Below are 16410 nucleotides of genomic sequence, written 5' to 3' on the forward strand. Positions count from 1 at the left end.
TATGCAGAAATCAAACTACTGATGTGTCATTAACACCTGTAGATGATTAATCATGTAGACAAAATAACCTTAGCTCTGATAAACGTCAGTGTGTGGTGTGTTGAGTAAACACTTGTGTGAAGAAGGAAAAAACTCTATCCTTTGTCATATTTCTTAGAACAATTTACTCCAATGTCTGTTTTCCTCCAACATTGTCCAAAAAGAAAATGTATTTTTGTAATTACAATGGTTACTTGCCATTCACAATGATTTCTCCTCTAATTAAGATGATTGCTTCCTGCCACAGTGTTGTCCAGTAAGGATGCTCCACAGTCATTCAGAGTTCAAGGTGTAAAACTAATAATACTTTGTGGCTAGTCACAGCAATTTTACTTATATGCCTGCCTGAACAGCAGCCAATTTAATTCAGAGAAAATATGAGTACTGCTCAGAAGAAAGGGGGGAAGAAAATAAATATTGAGACGAGGGTAAAACAAAAAACAAATATAAAACCGATTTTAGATCTAAGAAACAGTAGTAGCACTATATGTGTTTTTTTCTATACAATTAGGAATCTGTTTGCAAAGACTTTTAAATGAATGATTTGCATATTCAGAAGTGATGCATCATGGGTGGCACTTTGCTGGCAGGAAGCAGCAGTACATGACTGATAGTTTCCATAGCTTTGTACTTCATTAGGCAGTGCAGCGCTGGCAGCTCCAGCTAAATAATATAACAGATACAGATGCATTGATGCAAAGTGGTAGCACAGGTACACAATCGATATCTGGAAGACATCAATCATATACCTGACCTACCACATTTAGAGAAGTTGCAATGTAATATTGGTTGGTTGCAGACAGACAAAAAGATAACATCTGTGTTACTAAGGGGGAAGATTTGCAGGGCATTGTGGAGAGACCGTCTTACAATAGTAAATAATACTGTAAATTATTCACCAGAGAAAGAGAGAAGATGCAGTTGTAAATTGCCTAAAACTAGTAAATAAACAAAAAAAGAGCAGGAATAGCGAGAAAAGCTAATAGTGTTGGCTTTGGATCCAAAAAAGTCCCATGAGCAAAACAGTAAATGAAAGCAGATATCACCATAATTCCTGAAGCCGCCACTCCAACATCTTCTTCCTTTTATCTAGCCTACACTAGGAGAATTATAGCTGAAATGTAAAAGGTTGTGACAGCAGATACATAAGTCTTTCTTTACATTTTATATCAGATCAGATTCTTATTTTTTTAAGCTTTCTACTTGTATTAAAAATGAGCTAAAGTTCAAAAACATAAGTAAACATACAGCACGATGTTCATCTCTCACCTTCTGAGTGATGCTTGGGATTTCTCAGTCTTTTGAATCCAGAAGGTCTTGTGTCAGTCATGGTGAAGGCCAAAGCCAATAGGCCCCAAATAATTGGCATTGTGACAAGTCTTCTTTGGTTTAACTATATCTCCCAATTTCACCATGTCGCTGTCCCGTAGGCCTTCTCCTAGGGACTACCAAACTTTATTTGAAGACATCTCCTTCAACTTTCACAAAGAGACTTCTGTTAGGGATGTCTTCTTTTTCTTGGTTTATTTCAGTTAACCTGAAAGGGGAAAAAAAAAATCTTAACCTCTGACAACTATACTGCAATTTTCACTACATAAGATGTACTCCCCCCCCCCCCCCTTTAAAAAAAATGTGAGCCTTATAGATTGAATGTACAGTAGGGCCAGTGCCAGGCCTCCCCAGCAAGCTGTCTTCCATGCCCCCACCTGGTTAAAAGTGATCTTACAGCAGGCCCGCACAGTATGGTGGCAGCGGAGCATACTCACTTGTTCCTACTCCTTCCTGTCTGTGACTTCTCTCTTCATCCTCGCTGGAGCCCCCTCTCTGTGAACCAAGGTGAGTATGCAGATGCAGGGTCAATGAATGAGTGCTAGCAAAGATGAAGAGACATGTCACAGACAGGAAGGAGTGTGCTGTCTGGGCATATGAGTATACTCTGCTGCTGCCATACTCTGGTTGAGGCCTGGCAGAAAAACAAGCAAAACTGCATGTAACGATTGGGGAATTATTTTCATGGTCAGCGCACAAGATACGCGCTGCTGACACTGCGGAAATCCCCAACAAGCGTATAAAAGAACAGAACCCAGCTATGGTGCTATGCACCTGTAGAGGGAAATTCCCACCGGCAGATGGAGCTGTGGAGTGCAGAGGAAAAAAAACCCTCTGCTCTGCCAAAGATGCCAGATGGGAATTGTACGAGGTGAAGCAATATAGGGCAAGATAGCCCTTGGAGAGAGAGAGAGCACAGAGACAGAATGTATGTGTGTCCACCAATCTAGTCGCCACCCGGCGACGGTGAACACACAACGAAAACCAAGTGGGAACGCAATCGCAAGAATGGCGATTGCTAATAGCGACACCAGACTGAGTAATGCAGAGCAAAGGAACAAAATTAAGACAGAACCGATAAACTGTAATCCAACACACAGGAGCAGAAGGACTAACTACACGCGGTCACCACACGTTAAGCGCAATAGCGACAAAGCGCGTGTGCGGCACGGTCACCACACGAGAAGCGCAATAGCGACACAGCGTACCAACCCTGACTAACCAAAGAAACACAAAAACAAAAGAGAACGCGAATGCTTGCTAAACGGTTACCTCACCGAGATGACAGCAAGCGTTCGTTCCAGACAGACAGACAGATGGAGCAGCCAGTAGCAACCGCTGCTCTGGCTACAGTCCCAGACAAAGTACAGAAGGAACCACCGCCTCTACCGCTAGGGCGAATGCGACCCCAACAGACAGAGCGATCTCTTGTCGACCGCCGCTGGTGACAAGACAATAGCAACAGATAGACAGTACAAAGCAATACAGGTAACAAACAACCTGACTATGCTAACAGTAATGCTAGGGCACTCCCAAGGAACTACTCTAAGATAGCAATATTAGCAAACAGTAAGCAAAGGGCTGAGACTCCAGGTAAGTTAGCAGGAACAAACCATAATGACCAGCAAGGAATTCTGGTAGGAAATGGTTTTTATACTGCAAGCCATCAAAGGAAGCAGCTAAGCAATTTGCATGACAAGTGGATGCAAATTCCTCCCCAGAACAGCAACTCTGCAGCTTGCAGAGTGGAGACCGGTCTCTTTTCCAGGGACCTGCAGCACTCAGACCTAACAAATGGTCAAAAAGCTGTCTGCCTGTGCAGAGCAGATCATTACACTGCAGTTTGGGCATCAAGCTGACCTCGTCATCCATGCCTAATGGCATAAGGACTGTTAACCACTTAAGGACTGCAGTCATAAAACCCCTTAAGGACCAGAGCCTTTTTTTCCATTCAGACCACTGCAGCTTTAACGGTTTATTGCTCGGTCATACAACCTACCACCTAAATGAATTTTACCTCCTTTTCTTGTCACTAATACAGCTTTCTTTTGGTGCTATTTGATTGCTGCTGCGAGTTTTACTTTTTATTATATTCATCAAAAAAGACATGAATTTTGTCAAAAAAATGACTTTTGTTACTTTCTGTGCTGACATTTTTCAAATAAAGTAAAATTTCCTATACATTTGAGCACGAACGTTATTCTGCTACATGTCTTTGATAAAAAAACAAACCATTGAGTGTATATTTATTGGTTTGGGTAAAAGTTATAGCGTTTACAAACTATGGGGCAAAAAGTGAATTTTCCCATTTTGAGGCATCTATTACTTTTCTGAGCACCTGTCATGTATCATGAGGTGCTAAAATTCCAGGATAATATAAATACCCCCCAAATGACCCCATTTTGGAAAGAAGACATCCCAAAGTATTCACTGAGAGGCATGGTGAGTTCATAGAAGATTTTATTTTTTGTCACAAGTTAGCGGAAAATGATACTTTGTGACAAAAAAAAAAGGGAAAAAAAAGTTTCCATTTCTTCTAACTTGCGACAAAAAAAAAAATGAAATCTGCCACGGACTCACTATGCTCCTCTCTGAATACCTTGAAGTGTCTACTTTCCAAAATGGGGTCATTTGTGGGGTGTGTTTACTGTCCTGGCATTTTGGGGGTTGCTAAATTGTAATCACCCCTGTAAAGCGTAAAGGTTCTCATTGGACTTAGGGCCCCTTAGCGCAGTTAGGCTGCAAAAAAGTGCCACACATGTGGTATTGCCATACTCAGGAGAAGTAGTATAATGTGTTTTGGGGTGTATTTTTACACATACCCATGTTGGGTGGGAGAAATATCTCTGTAAATTAAAATTTTTTGATTTTTTTACACACAATTGTCCATTTACAGAGATATTTCTCCCACTCAGCATGGGTATGTGTAAAAATACACCCCAAAACACATTATACTACTTCTCCTGAGTATGGCGATACCACATGTGTGGCACTTTTTTGCACCCTAACTGCGCTAAGGGGCCCAAAGTCCAATGAGTACCTTTAGGATTTCACAGGTCATTTTGCGACATTTGGTTTCAAGACTACTCCTCACGGTTTAGGGCCCCTAAAATGCCAGGGCAGTATAGGAACTCCACAAATGACCCCATTTTAGAAAGAAGACACCCCAAGGTATTCCGTTAGGGGTATGGTGAGTTCATAGAAGATTTTAATTTTTTGTCACAAGTAAGCGGAAATTGATTTTAATTGTTTTTTTTTTCACAAAGTGTCATTTTCCGCTAACTTGTGACAAAAAAAAAAACTTCTATGAACTCGCCATATTCCTAACGGAATACCTTGGGGTGTCTTCTTTCTAAAATGGGGTCATTTGTGGGGTTCCTATACTGCCCTGGAATTTTAGGGGCCCTAAACCGTGAGGAGTAGTCTTGAAACCAAATGTCGCAAAATGACCTGTGAAATCCTAATGGTACTCATTGGACTTTGGGCCCCTTAGCGCAGTTAGGGTGCAAAAAAGTGCCACACATGTGGTATTGCCGTACTCAGGAGAAGTAGTATAATGTGTTTTGGGGTGTATTTTTACACATACCCATGCTGGGTGGGAGAAATATCTCTGTAAATGGACAATTGTGTGTAAAAAAAAATCTACTTCTGAGTACGGCAATACCACATGTGTGGCACTTTTTTGCAACCTAGGTGCGCTAAGGGGCCTAACGTCCTATTCACAGGTCATTTTGAGGCATTTGGATTGTAGACTACTCCTCATGGTTTAGGGCCCCTAAAATGCCAGGGCAGTATAGGAACCCCACAAGTGACCCCATTTTAGAAAGAAGACACCCCAAGGTATTCTGTTAGGAGTATGGTGAGTTCATAGAAGATTTTTTTTTTGTCACAAGTTAGCGGAAATTGACACTTTGTGAAATAAAAACCAATACAAATCAATTTTCGCTAACTTGTGACAAAAAATAAAATCTTCTATGAACTCATCATACACCTAACAGAATACCTTGGGGTGTCTTCTTTCTAAAATGGGGTCACTTGTGGGGTTCCTATACTGCCCTGGCATTTTAGGGGCCCTAAACCGTGATGAGTAGTCTTGAACCCAAATGTCGCAAAATGACCTGTGAAATCCTAAAGGTACTCATTGGATTTTGGGCCCTTTAGCGCAGTTAGGCTGCAAAAAAGTGCCACACATGTGGTACTGCCGTGCTCAGAAGAAGTAGTATAATGTGTTTTGTGGTGTATTTTTACATATACCCATGCTGGGTGGGAGAAATATCTCTGTAAATGACATATATTAGATTTTTTTTACACACAATTGTCCATTTACAGAGAGATTTCTCCCACCCAGCATGGGTATGTGTAGAAATACACCCCAAAACACATTATACTACTTCTCCTGAGTACGGCGATATGACATGTGTGACATTTTTTTGCAGCCTAGGTGCGCTAAGGGGCCCAACGTCCTATTCATAGGTCATTTTGAGGCATTTGTTTTCTAGACTCCTCACGGTTTAGGGACCCTAAAATGCCAGGGCAGTATAGGAACGCCACAAGTGACCCCATTTTAGAAAGAAGACACCCCAAGGTATTCCGTTAGGTGTATGGTGAGTTCATAGAAGAGCTTATTTTTTGTCACAAGTTAGTGAAAAATGAAACTTTGTAGAAAAAACAATAAAAATCAATTTCCGCTAACTTTTGACAAAAAATAAAATCTTCTATGAACGCTTCATACACCTAACAGAATACCTTGGGGTGTCTTTTTTCTAAAAAGGGGTCACTTGTGGAGTTCCTATACTGCCCTGGCATTTTACGGGCCCAAAACCGTGAGTAGTCTGGAAACCAAATGTCTCAAAATGACTGTTCAGGGGTATAAGCATCTTCAAATTTTGATGGCAGGTGGTCTATGAGGGGGCGAATTTTGTGGAACCGGTCATAAGCAGGGTGGCCTCTTACATGACAGGTTGTATTGGGCCTGATCTAATAGATAGGAGTGCTAGGGGGGTGACAGAAGGTGATTGATGGGTGTCTCAGGGGGTGGTTAGAGGGGAAAATAGATGCAATCAATGCACTGGGGAGGTGATCGGAAGGGGGTCTGAGGGGGATCTGAGGGTTTGGCCGAGTGATCAGGAGCCCACACGGGGCAAATTAGGGCCTGATTTGATGGGTAGGTGTGTTAGGGGGTGACAGGTGGTGACAGCTGTGATTAGTGGGGGGAATAGATGCAAGCAATGCACTGGCGAGGTGATCAGGGCTGGGGTCTGAGGGCGTTCTGAGGGTGTGGGCGGGTGATTGGGTGCCCTAGGGGCAGATAGAGGTCTAATCTGATGGGGCGCAGTGATAGGGGCTTAATGATGGGTGATCAGTGGGTGATTAGATGGCAGAACAGATGGAAACAATGCACTTTGGAGGTGATCTGAGGGTAGGTCTGGGGCAATCTGATGGTGTGGGTGGGTGATCAGATTGCCCGCAAGGGGCAGGTTAGGGGCTGATTGATGGGTGGCAGTGACAGGGGGTGATTGATGGGTGGCAGTGACAGGGGGTGATTGATGGGTGATTGATAGGTGATTGACAGGTGATCAGTGGGTTATTACAGGGAAGAACAGATTATATTGCACTGGAGAATTGATAAGGGGGGGTCTGAGGGAAATCTGAGCGTGTGGGGCGGGTGATTGGGTGCCCACAAGGGGCAGATTAGGGTCTATTCTGATGGGTAACAGTGACAGGTGGTAATAGGGGGTGATTGATTTGCAATTAGTGGGTGTTTACAGGAGAGAACAGATGTAAACACTGCACTTGGGAGGTGATCTGATGTTGGATCTGCGGGCGATCTATTGGTTTGGGTGGGTGATCAGATTGCCCGCAAGGGGCAGGTTAGGGGCTGATTGATGGGTGGCAGTGACAGGGGGTGATTGATGGGTGATTGATAGGTGATTGACAGGTGATTGACAGGTGATCAGTGGGTTATTACAGGGAAGAACGGATGTAAATAATGCACTGGCGAATTGATAAGGGGGGGTTTGAGGGCAATCTGAGTGTGTAGGCGGGTGATTGGGTGCCCGCAAGGGGCAGATTAGGGTCTAATCTGATGGGTAACAGTGACAGGTGGTGATAGGGGGTGATTGATGGGTGATTGATGGGTAATTAGTGGGTGTTTAGAGGAGAGAACAGATGTAAACACTGCACTTGGGAGGTGATCTGATGTCAGATCTGCGGGGGCGATCTATTGGTGTGGGTGGGTGATCAGATTGCCCGCAAGCGGCAGGTTAGGGGCTGATTGATGGGTGGCAGTGACAGGGGGTGATTGATGGGTGATTGACAGGTGATTGACAGGTGATTGACAGGTGATCAGGGGGGATAGATGCATACAGTACACAGGGGGGGGGGTCTGTGGGGGGTCTAGGGAGAATCTGAGGGGTGGGGGGTGATCAGGAGTACCCAGGGGGCAGTTTAGGGACTAAAAAAAAATAGCGTTGACAGATAGTGACAGGGAGTGATTGATGGGTGATTAGGGGGGTGATTGGGTGCAAACAGTGGTCTGGGGGGTGGGCAGGGGGGGGTCTGAGGGGTGCTGTGGGCGATCAGGGGGCAGGGGGGGGGCAGATCAGTGTGTTTGGGTGCAGACTAGGGTGGCTGCAGCCTGCCCTGGTGGTCCCTCGGACACTGGGACCACCAGGGCAGGAGGCAGCCTGTATAATACACTTTGTAAACATTACAAAGCGTATTATACGCTTCCTATCCAACAACCCGCCGGCACTTCCGAATGGCCGGCGGGTTGACGTCGCGGGTGGGCGGAGCCTATTGCCGGCAGATGTGCGCGCATCCCAGCGCGCGATCCCCGGCAAAACAGTGCCCCAGGACCTGACGCCATTCTGCGTTACGTGGTCCTGGGGCTGCCACTTTGCCGCCGCCAATATGAAGTAGGCGGTCGGCAAGTGGTTAAAGGGATCCTAAACCAAGTAAAATTATAAAAAATATACACAATGTACCTGAAAATAAATACTCACCTCGCTGTCAGTTTCTCTAAAAGCTCCCCATTTTCTTCTAACAATTCCTTCCAGTTCTGACTAGATCTAGTTAGAATTAAAACGCCTTAGGGCCTTTCACCACTATATCAATTGCTGTCAGTTATAACTGAAAGGACAACTGATGTGCAGGGTGATGTCCATGTTTTTGTAAGGCACAATTGTTTAACGGAGTGCTGACCCAGAAGCTGTTACAGGGTCATCCCAATTTTAAAATGGCAGACGGAGAATTCTGTCAATCACAATGGTTGAACAGGATGCAGGAAAGGAAAAAGAGATTGATGAATAGTATACGCGGAAGCAGGGCTGGATTTACCATGAAGCACTATAGGCACTTGCCTACAGGCGCCTGATGATGGAAAGGCAACTCACTCCCCCCTGATCCAGTGCCAGGGGCAAACGCAGGATTTTTAAGGGGGGGGGGATTCCTGAAAGGTCCAGAAGTACTTGTGTCCCCGAGTGCTTCTGAAGACAGGTGGCTCCATACTACCCATGCACAAAAGAGCGCTGGCGTATTACAGAACTGTCTATCTTTGGAAGTACTTAAGGACACAAGTGTTTCTGAGGGCTTCTGGAAGCAGCAAATTTGAACGGGGGGACAACGCTGGCACAACTCCCCGAGAGAGGAACGGGAGATAGACTTAGTTTGGACAATTCAGTGGAATATGCCACATAGTGTCACATAGCACAAGCGATAGCCATATGATGCAGGGATATATGCATCTGCGGAAGATGTCGGCTCTATATAAATACTAAATAATAACATTAGCATCTGTAAATAAGCTGCATATCAATTCAGAGGATAGAAGCTAATTTCAAGTCTCACAAACCAATTCCAGTAGAAGGGTACATATATTGTCAGTATATAGATCAGTACATCCGTTCCAAGGCTTGAAAAGGGACAAAAGAATTTGGCACCAAAAGACCTGTTCCTCTGTAAAAGGAACAGCTAGTACCCAGTAGTGTTGGGCGAACAGTGTTCGCCACTGTTCGGGTTCTGCAGAACATCACCCTGTTCGGGTGATGTTCGAGTTCGGCCGAACACCTGACGGTGCTCGGCCAAACCGTTCGGCCATATGGCCGAACTAAGAGCGCATGGCCGAACGTTCCCCGAACGTTCGGCTAGCGCTGTGATTGGCCGAACGGGTCACGTGGTTCGGACCCGAACGCGCTCTGATTGGCCGAACTGTCACGTGGTTCGGGTAAATAAATACCCGAACCACGTCATATCTCCGCGATTTGTCTGTGGGTTTAGCTTTGGGTAGGCAGGCAGGGTAGTTCGCGCTCCAGCCACGCTAGCCAGGGTCCCCCCCAGTCATTGTGTGTCGCTGCTGGGAACAGTAGTACACCGCTCGTTCAGCCACACTATATAGCATTCTGTGTACTGTTCTGTGTCTGCTGGGAACAGTAGTACACCGCTCGTTCAGCCACACTATATAGCATTCTGTGTACTGTTCTGCGTCTGCTGGGAACAGTAGTACACCGCTCGTTCAGCCACACTATATAGCATTCTGTGTACTGTTCTGTGTCTGCTGGGAACAGTAGTACACCGCTCGTTCAGCCACACTATATAGCATTCTGTGTACTGTTCTGTGTCTGCTGGGAACAGTAGTACACCGCTCGTTCAGCCACACTATATAGCATTCTGTGTACTGTTCTGTGTCTGCTGGGAACAGTAGTACACCGCTCGTTCAGCCACACTATATAGCATTCTGTGTACTGTTCTGTGTCTGCTGGGAACAGTAGTACACCGCTCGTTCAGCCACACTATATAGCATTCTGTGTACTGTTCTGTGTCTGCTGGGAACAGTAGTACACCGCTCGTTCAGCCACACTATATAGCATTCTGTGTACTGTTCTGTGTCTGCTGGGAACAGTAGTACACCGCTCGTTCAGCCACACTATATAGCATTCTGTGTACTGTTCTGTGTCTGCTGGGAACAGTAGTACACCGCTCGTTCAGCCACACTATATAGCATTCTGTGTACTGTTCTGTGTCTGCTGGGAACAGTAGTACACCGCTCGTTCAGCCACACTATATAGCATTCTGTGTACTGTTCTGTGTCTGCTGGGAACAGTAGTACACCGCTCGTTCAGCCACACTATATAGCATTCTGTGTACTGTTCTGTGTCTGCTGGGAACAGTAGTACACCGCTCGTTCAGCCACACTATATAGCATTCTGTGTACTGTTCTGTGTCTGCTGGGAACAGTAGTACACCGCTCGTTCAGCCACACTATATAGCATTCTGTGTACTGTTCTGTGTCTGCTGGGAACAGTAGTACACTGCTCGTTCAGCCACACTATATAGCATTCTGTGTACTGTTCTGTGTCTGCTGGGAACAGTAGTACACCGCTCGTTCAGCCACACTATATAGCATTCTGTGTACTGTTCTGTGTCTGCTGGGAACAGTAGTACACCGCTCGTTCAGCCACACTATATAGCATTCTGTGTACTGTTCTGTGTCTGCTGGGAACAGTAGTACACCGCTCGTTCAGCCACACTATATAGCATTCTGTGTACTGTTCTGTGTCTGCTGGGAACAGTGGTACACCGCTCGTTCAGCCACACTATATAGCATTCTGTGTACTGTTCTGTGTCTGCTGGGAACAGTGGTACACCGCTCGTTCAGCCACACTATATAGCATTCTGTGTACTGTTCTGTGTCTGCTGGGAACAGTAGTACACCGCTCGTTCAGCCACACTATATAGCATTCTGTGTACTGTTCTGTGTCTGCTGGGAACAGTAGTACACCGCTCGTTCAGCCACACTATATAGCATTCTGTGTACTGTTCTGTGTCTGCTGGGAATAGTGGTACACCGCTCACCCGTCACTGTATAGCATTGTGCTCTGTGTCGCTGCTGGGAATAGTGGTACACCGCTCACCCGTCACTGTATAGCATTGTGCTCTGTGTCGCTGCTGGGAATAGTGGTACTGTATAGCATTTCTGTACTGCCACTGTACTGCTGCCAGTCAGCGTGTACTGTAAGGATAAGTGAAATGAGGAAGAAATCCGGTGAAAGAGGGAGGGGCAAGGGAAGAGGTGTTTCCCCTGACGGTTCACGTACAGGCCACAGGGGAGCACCCAAGAAAACCCACTCAATACCGCCCATGTTGTCCAGGACAACAACCCTCACAAATCCAAAAGAACAGGACCAGATAATTACTTGGATGACCTCTCAAGCGTCCAGCAGTGGGTTAAGCAGCACCAGCACATCACGCACGAGGTCCGAGTCCTCAGCCAGTTACAAGGAGCCAGTGGGCACAAAGCTGACACAACCGGCAGCGACACCACGCACACAACTGCCAGATAACCAGTCCGATGAATTACCTCAGGACACAATGGGGTATTCGCAGGAGCTATTCCCAGCCCAACAAACTTCCACCTTTCAAAGGTCAATGGAGGAACAGCCAGAAATGTTGTGCCTGGATTCACAACCGTTAACTGTGGGAAATGCACCGCGCACTGAAATACAAGGCGAGTCCGAAGAGGACTCGGAAACCCAAATCCCAGAGCAATTTGGGCAGGAGGGGTTGCAATTGCAGGAGGTCGGCCGACAAGATCTGGAAGACGACGTTGGAGTGTGCTGCGCAGAGGTTGTTGTGGGGAGCTCTACTCCACGGCGGTGGCCCACAATGACATATGACGAGTTTGAGGAGATGGAAGAGGAGGGTATGGACAATGTGGACAGAGACCCAGATTTTGTTTGTGAACGAGAACATCGCCGTCGTAGCAGCAGCACAGATGAGTCTGTTGAAGAACACACTGCTGCACGAGTTCGCCTTGTGCCACAAGGTAGGCGGCGCGCAATTTCAGGCACCACAAGCGTGGAAGTTCAAGTGAGAGGCAAAAGAGGAGCAAACAGAAATCGCCAGCAAGGAGGCAGGTGCTCCAAAGTCTGGGCTTTCTTTGAAGACTGCACTGAGGATGTTACCATGGCGATTTGCAAGGTGTGCAAGACCCGCCTGAGCAGGGGGAAAAATATTAACAACCTCTCCACCACCAGCATGAGCCGTCACATGCTATCCAAACATCCCACTCTTTGGGCAAACGCGTCAGGACAGGGTACCAGAAACAACACTGCCTCCCTTGGGTTCACCAGACTCACCACCAGACCCGCCTCAGCAGCAGCAGTAGCCCAGCCATTGCGTGGTTCACAACATTCACAAACATCAGACGACGCTGACACTGTCACTTTCCGGAGTAGTGCTCTTGAGGTCTCCCAGTGTTCATCAAACACAACAACCAACAGCCCTTCCGTGTGCAGCGCTACGGTTCAGTTGTCTGTGTCGGAGATGTTTGAGCGCAAGAGGAAATTGCCAGCAAATGACCCCCGGGCCGTGGCAGTAACAGCCAGCATAGCCAAGCTTCTGGCCTGCGAAATGCTGCCATATCGATTGGTGGAGACAAACAGCTTCAAGGGCATGATGTCAGTGGCCATCCCACGTTACGTGGTTCCCAGCCGCTACCACTTTGCACGCTCTGCAGTGCCTGAGTTGCATGAGCACGTGGTCAGCAAAATAACCCGAAGCTTGAAGAATGCCGTTGCCTGCAAGGTTCACCTCACCACTGACACCTGGACGAGTGCGTTCGGCCAGGGTCGATACATCTCCCTTACCGCGCACTGGGTGAACCTTGTGGAGCCTGGCAGCGATTCCTCACCTGCTACGGCACGGGTGTTGCCCACGCCACAAACAGCTGCACCGCCGTCCCTCCCACTGGATAACAGCAGCACCTACCTCTCTGACTCCTTCTCCTCCAACGCATCTCAAAGCTGTACCTCATCCGGAAACGCTAACCCAGCAGCAGTAGGATCGTGGAAGCAGTGCAGCACAGCTGTTGGCATGCGTCAGCAAGCGTTGCTGAAGCTAATCTGCCTTGGGGATAAGCAGCACACAGGGGAGGAAATTTGGAGGGGAATAAAGGAACAGACGGATTTGTGGCTGGCACCGCTGGACCTGAAACCGGGCATGGTTGTGTGTGATAATGGGAGTAATCTCATTCGCGCTTTAAGGTTGGCTAAGCTGACACACATCCCTTGCCTGGCGCACGTGATGAACCTAGTAGTTCAGCGGTTCCTGAGGACATACCCAGGCGTGCCCGATCTGCTGTTGAAGGTGCGTCGAGTGTCCAAACATTGTAGAAATTCCAGTACTGCTTCGGGGGCACTCGCCAAGATGCAGGAGCGCTTCAATCTCCCCCACCATCGCTTGCTGTGTGATGTCCCTACGCGCTGGAATTCTACGCTGCACATGCTAGCCCGCTTTTGCGAGCAGAAGAGTGCAGTGGTCCAGTACATGACGGCGCAGTACCGAGGCGCATCCGGCCAGCTGCCAAGCTTCTGTGGATCCGATTGGGCCAACATGTTGGACCTCTGCCAAGTCCTCCAAAATTTTGAGCAATCCACGTTGCTTGTGAGCAGTGACAACTCTTCAGTCAGCATTACCATACCACTGCTGTGTTTACTGAAGAGGTCGATGTTAAAAATCAAGGAAACAGCTGTCATGATGCAACTGGGGGAATCTGAAGGAGAAAACGATCAGCGTGATGGTACCAACATCAGGCCATCCGCCTCAGGGAACGCTGGCCCCAGCAGCTATGACGAAGAAGAGGAGGAGGAACAGCTGGAGTTGGAGCAGGAATTTCATGCCACCACTGACGAGGGCCAGAGCGGTGCACGTTGGACTTCCACAATTCAACGCGAATGGTCAGCAGAAGCAGACCAGGAGGAAGGTGACGACTATGATGCATCACAACAACTATCACAACGCTCACAAGAGGATGATGAGGATTCTGGTAGGACTCTGGCACACATGGCTCAATTCATGCTAGACTGCATTGAACGTGACCCACGCATTGTGCGCATTCTGGACAACACCAATTACTGGGTTTATACCCTTCTGGATCCACGGTACAAACACAATGTTCCAAAACTGCTTGAAGAAAGAGTCAGACAGGTCAAAATGGAAGAATACCAGCAGGCCCTTGTGGAGACTTTAGAGAGGAGATTGACATCCTCCCCCTCCTCTAGCCAGTTGTACGCAGACAGACTGACTTCCGCAAACCCAGGACGACCAGGAGGGCAGCAAACAACGCAAGCCGCAGCTAGTACCCAAAAGGGAATGGTATCGGCAGTGTCCTTGGAGTGGGAAAATTTTCTGACACCCATGCAGCCGCAGCCCACTGAACAGCAAGCGTGCAGATCCACCTCCAACACCGATCGCCTGGAGAAGATGGTCAAGGACTACATGTCAGATGGCGTAGCTGTGTCGAACCATCCATCTGCACCCTTCAACTATTGGGTATCGAAGCTAGACACCTGGCACGAACTGGCAATGTACGCAATAGAGGTGCTGGCTTGCCCGGCAGCCAGCGTTATGTCGGAACGCTGTTTCAGTGCTGCCGGAGGCATCGTCACAGATCGGCGTATCCGCCTCTCTACAGAAAATGCAGACCGTCTGACTCAAATTAAAATGAATCAATCCTGGATTGGAAATGACTACGCAACACTCCAGGACCCCAACCAAGTAACATGACCAATGAACATCTGGGATGGTGTTGCGTTTCCGGGCCCTGTTTATTGAACCTCTCATCTGTATTACATTTATGACTGCATGGCGGCAAAAAGCATTGCTGCTATATCCGCACGCTTTTTGTCCACATGCAAGGCCTGGGTTGTTGTGTCTCACAAAGCGTGGCCTTCTCCTCCTGCGCCTGCTCCTGTTCCATCACGTCTGCTGCTGCTGGGTTAGCGTTGCCGCGTGGTCCCTGTTTATTGAACCACTTATCTTTATTACATTTATGACTGCATGGCGGTACAAAGCATGCTATCCGCACGCTTCTTGCCCTCATGCAAGGCCTGGGTTGTTGTGTCTCACAAAGCGTGGCCTTCTCCTCCTGCGCCTCCTCCTGTTCCATCACGTCTGCTGCTGCTGGGTTAGCGTTGCCGCGTGGTCCCTGTTTATTGAACCACTTATCTTTATTACATTTATGACTGCATGGCGGTACAAAGCATGCTATCCGCACGCTTCTTGCCCTCATGCAAGGCCTGGGTTGTTGTGTCTCACAAAGCGTGGCCTTCTCCTCCTGCGCCTCCTCCTGTTCCATCACGTCTGCTGCTGCTGGGTTAGCGTTGCCGCGTGGTCCCTGTTTATTGAACCACTTATCTTTATTACATTTATGACTGCATGGCGGTACAAAGCATGCTATCCGCACGCTTCTTGCCCTCATGCAAGGCCTGGGTTGTTGTGTCTCACAAAGCGTGGCCTTCTCCTCCTGCGCCTGCTCCTGTTCCATCACGTCTGCTGCTGCTGGGTTAGCGTTGCCGCGTGGTCCCTGTTTATTGAACCACTTATCTTTATTACATTTATGACTGCATGGCGGTACAAAGCATGCTATCCGCACGCTTCTTGTCCTCATGCAAGGCCTGGGTTGTTGTGTCTCAAAGCGTGGCCTTCTCCTCCTGCGCCACCCTCCTCCTGTTCCATCACGTGTGCTGCTGCTGGGTTAGCGTTACCGGTCCCTTTTCCTGGAACCTCTTATATGTATTACATTTATGACTGCATGCCGACAAAAAACATGTTACCTGTGCAAAGAAAACAGACATTTCCCGCATTTAAAAGACAGTTTTCCCTTTGAAACTTTAAAATCGATTTTCTCAAAAACTATAAGCTCTTTTTGCTAATTTTTTTTTCCTCTTGTACCCACTCCCAAGGTGCACATACCCTGTAAATTTGGGGTATGTAGCATGTAAGGAGGCTTTACAAACCACAAAAGTTCGGGTCCCCATTGACTTCCATTATGTTCGGAGTTCGGGTCGAACACCCGAACATCGCGGCCATGTTCGGCCTGTTCGGCCCGAACATCTAGATGTTCGCCCAACACTAGTACCCAGTTTTTACAAAACTTTCAAAGTGATACAAAGGGCTCATTCACACTAGGCAACGTATGCATGAACGCAATTTCATACATGCATTGCAATGTGCTAAATCGCATAGGTCGGCAGCTTCCATTCT

General features: G+C 47.4%; 1 protein-coding gene across 1 annotated transcript in view; it reads right to left on the reverse strand.

Moving 5' to 3' along the window:
* The window catches only part of LOC137508524 (A disintegrin and metalloproteinase with thrombospondin motifs 10-like), a 157238-nt gene that overhangs the window by 64674 nt on the left and 76154 nt on the right, over positions 1–16410 (reverse strand). The window contains exon 3 of the mRNA XM_068233763.1: positions 1309–1576. Coding sequence (XP_068089864.1) covers positions 1309–1408 — 100 coding nt within the window. The 5' untranslated portion in view covers positions 1409–1576. The remainder of the gene's footprint in view (positions 1–1308; positions 1577–16410) is intronic.

The sequence above is a fragment of the Hyperolius riggenbachi genome, chromosome 1, assembly GCF_040937935.1.
Source record: "Hyperolius riggenbachi isolate aHypRig1 chromosome 1, aHypRig1.pri, whole genome shotgun sequence".
NCBI classification, from domain to species: domain Eukaryota; kingdom Metazoa; phylum Chordata; class Amphibia; order Anura; family Hyperoliidae; genus Hyperolius; species Hyperolius riggenbachi.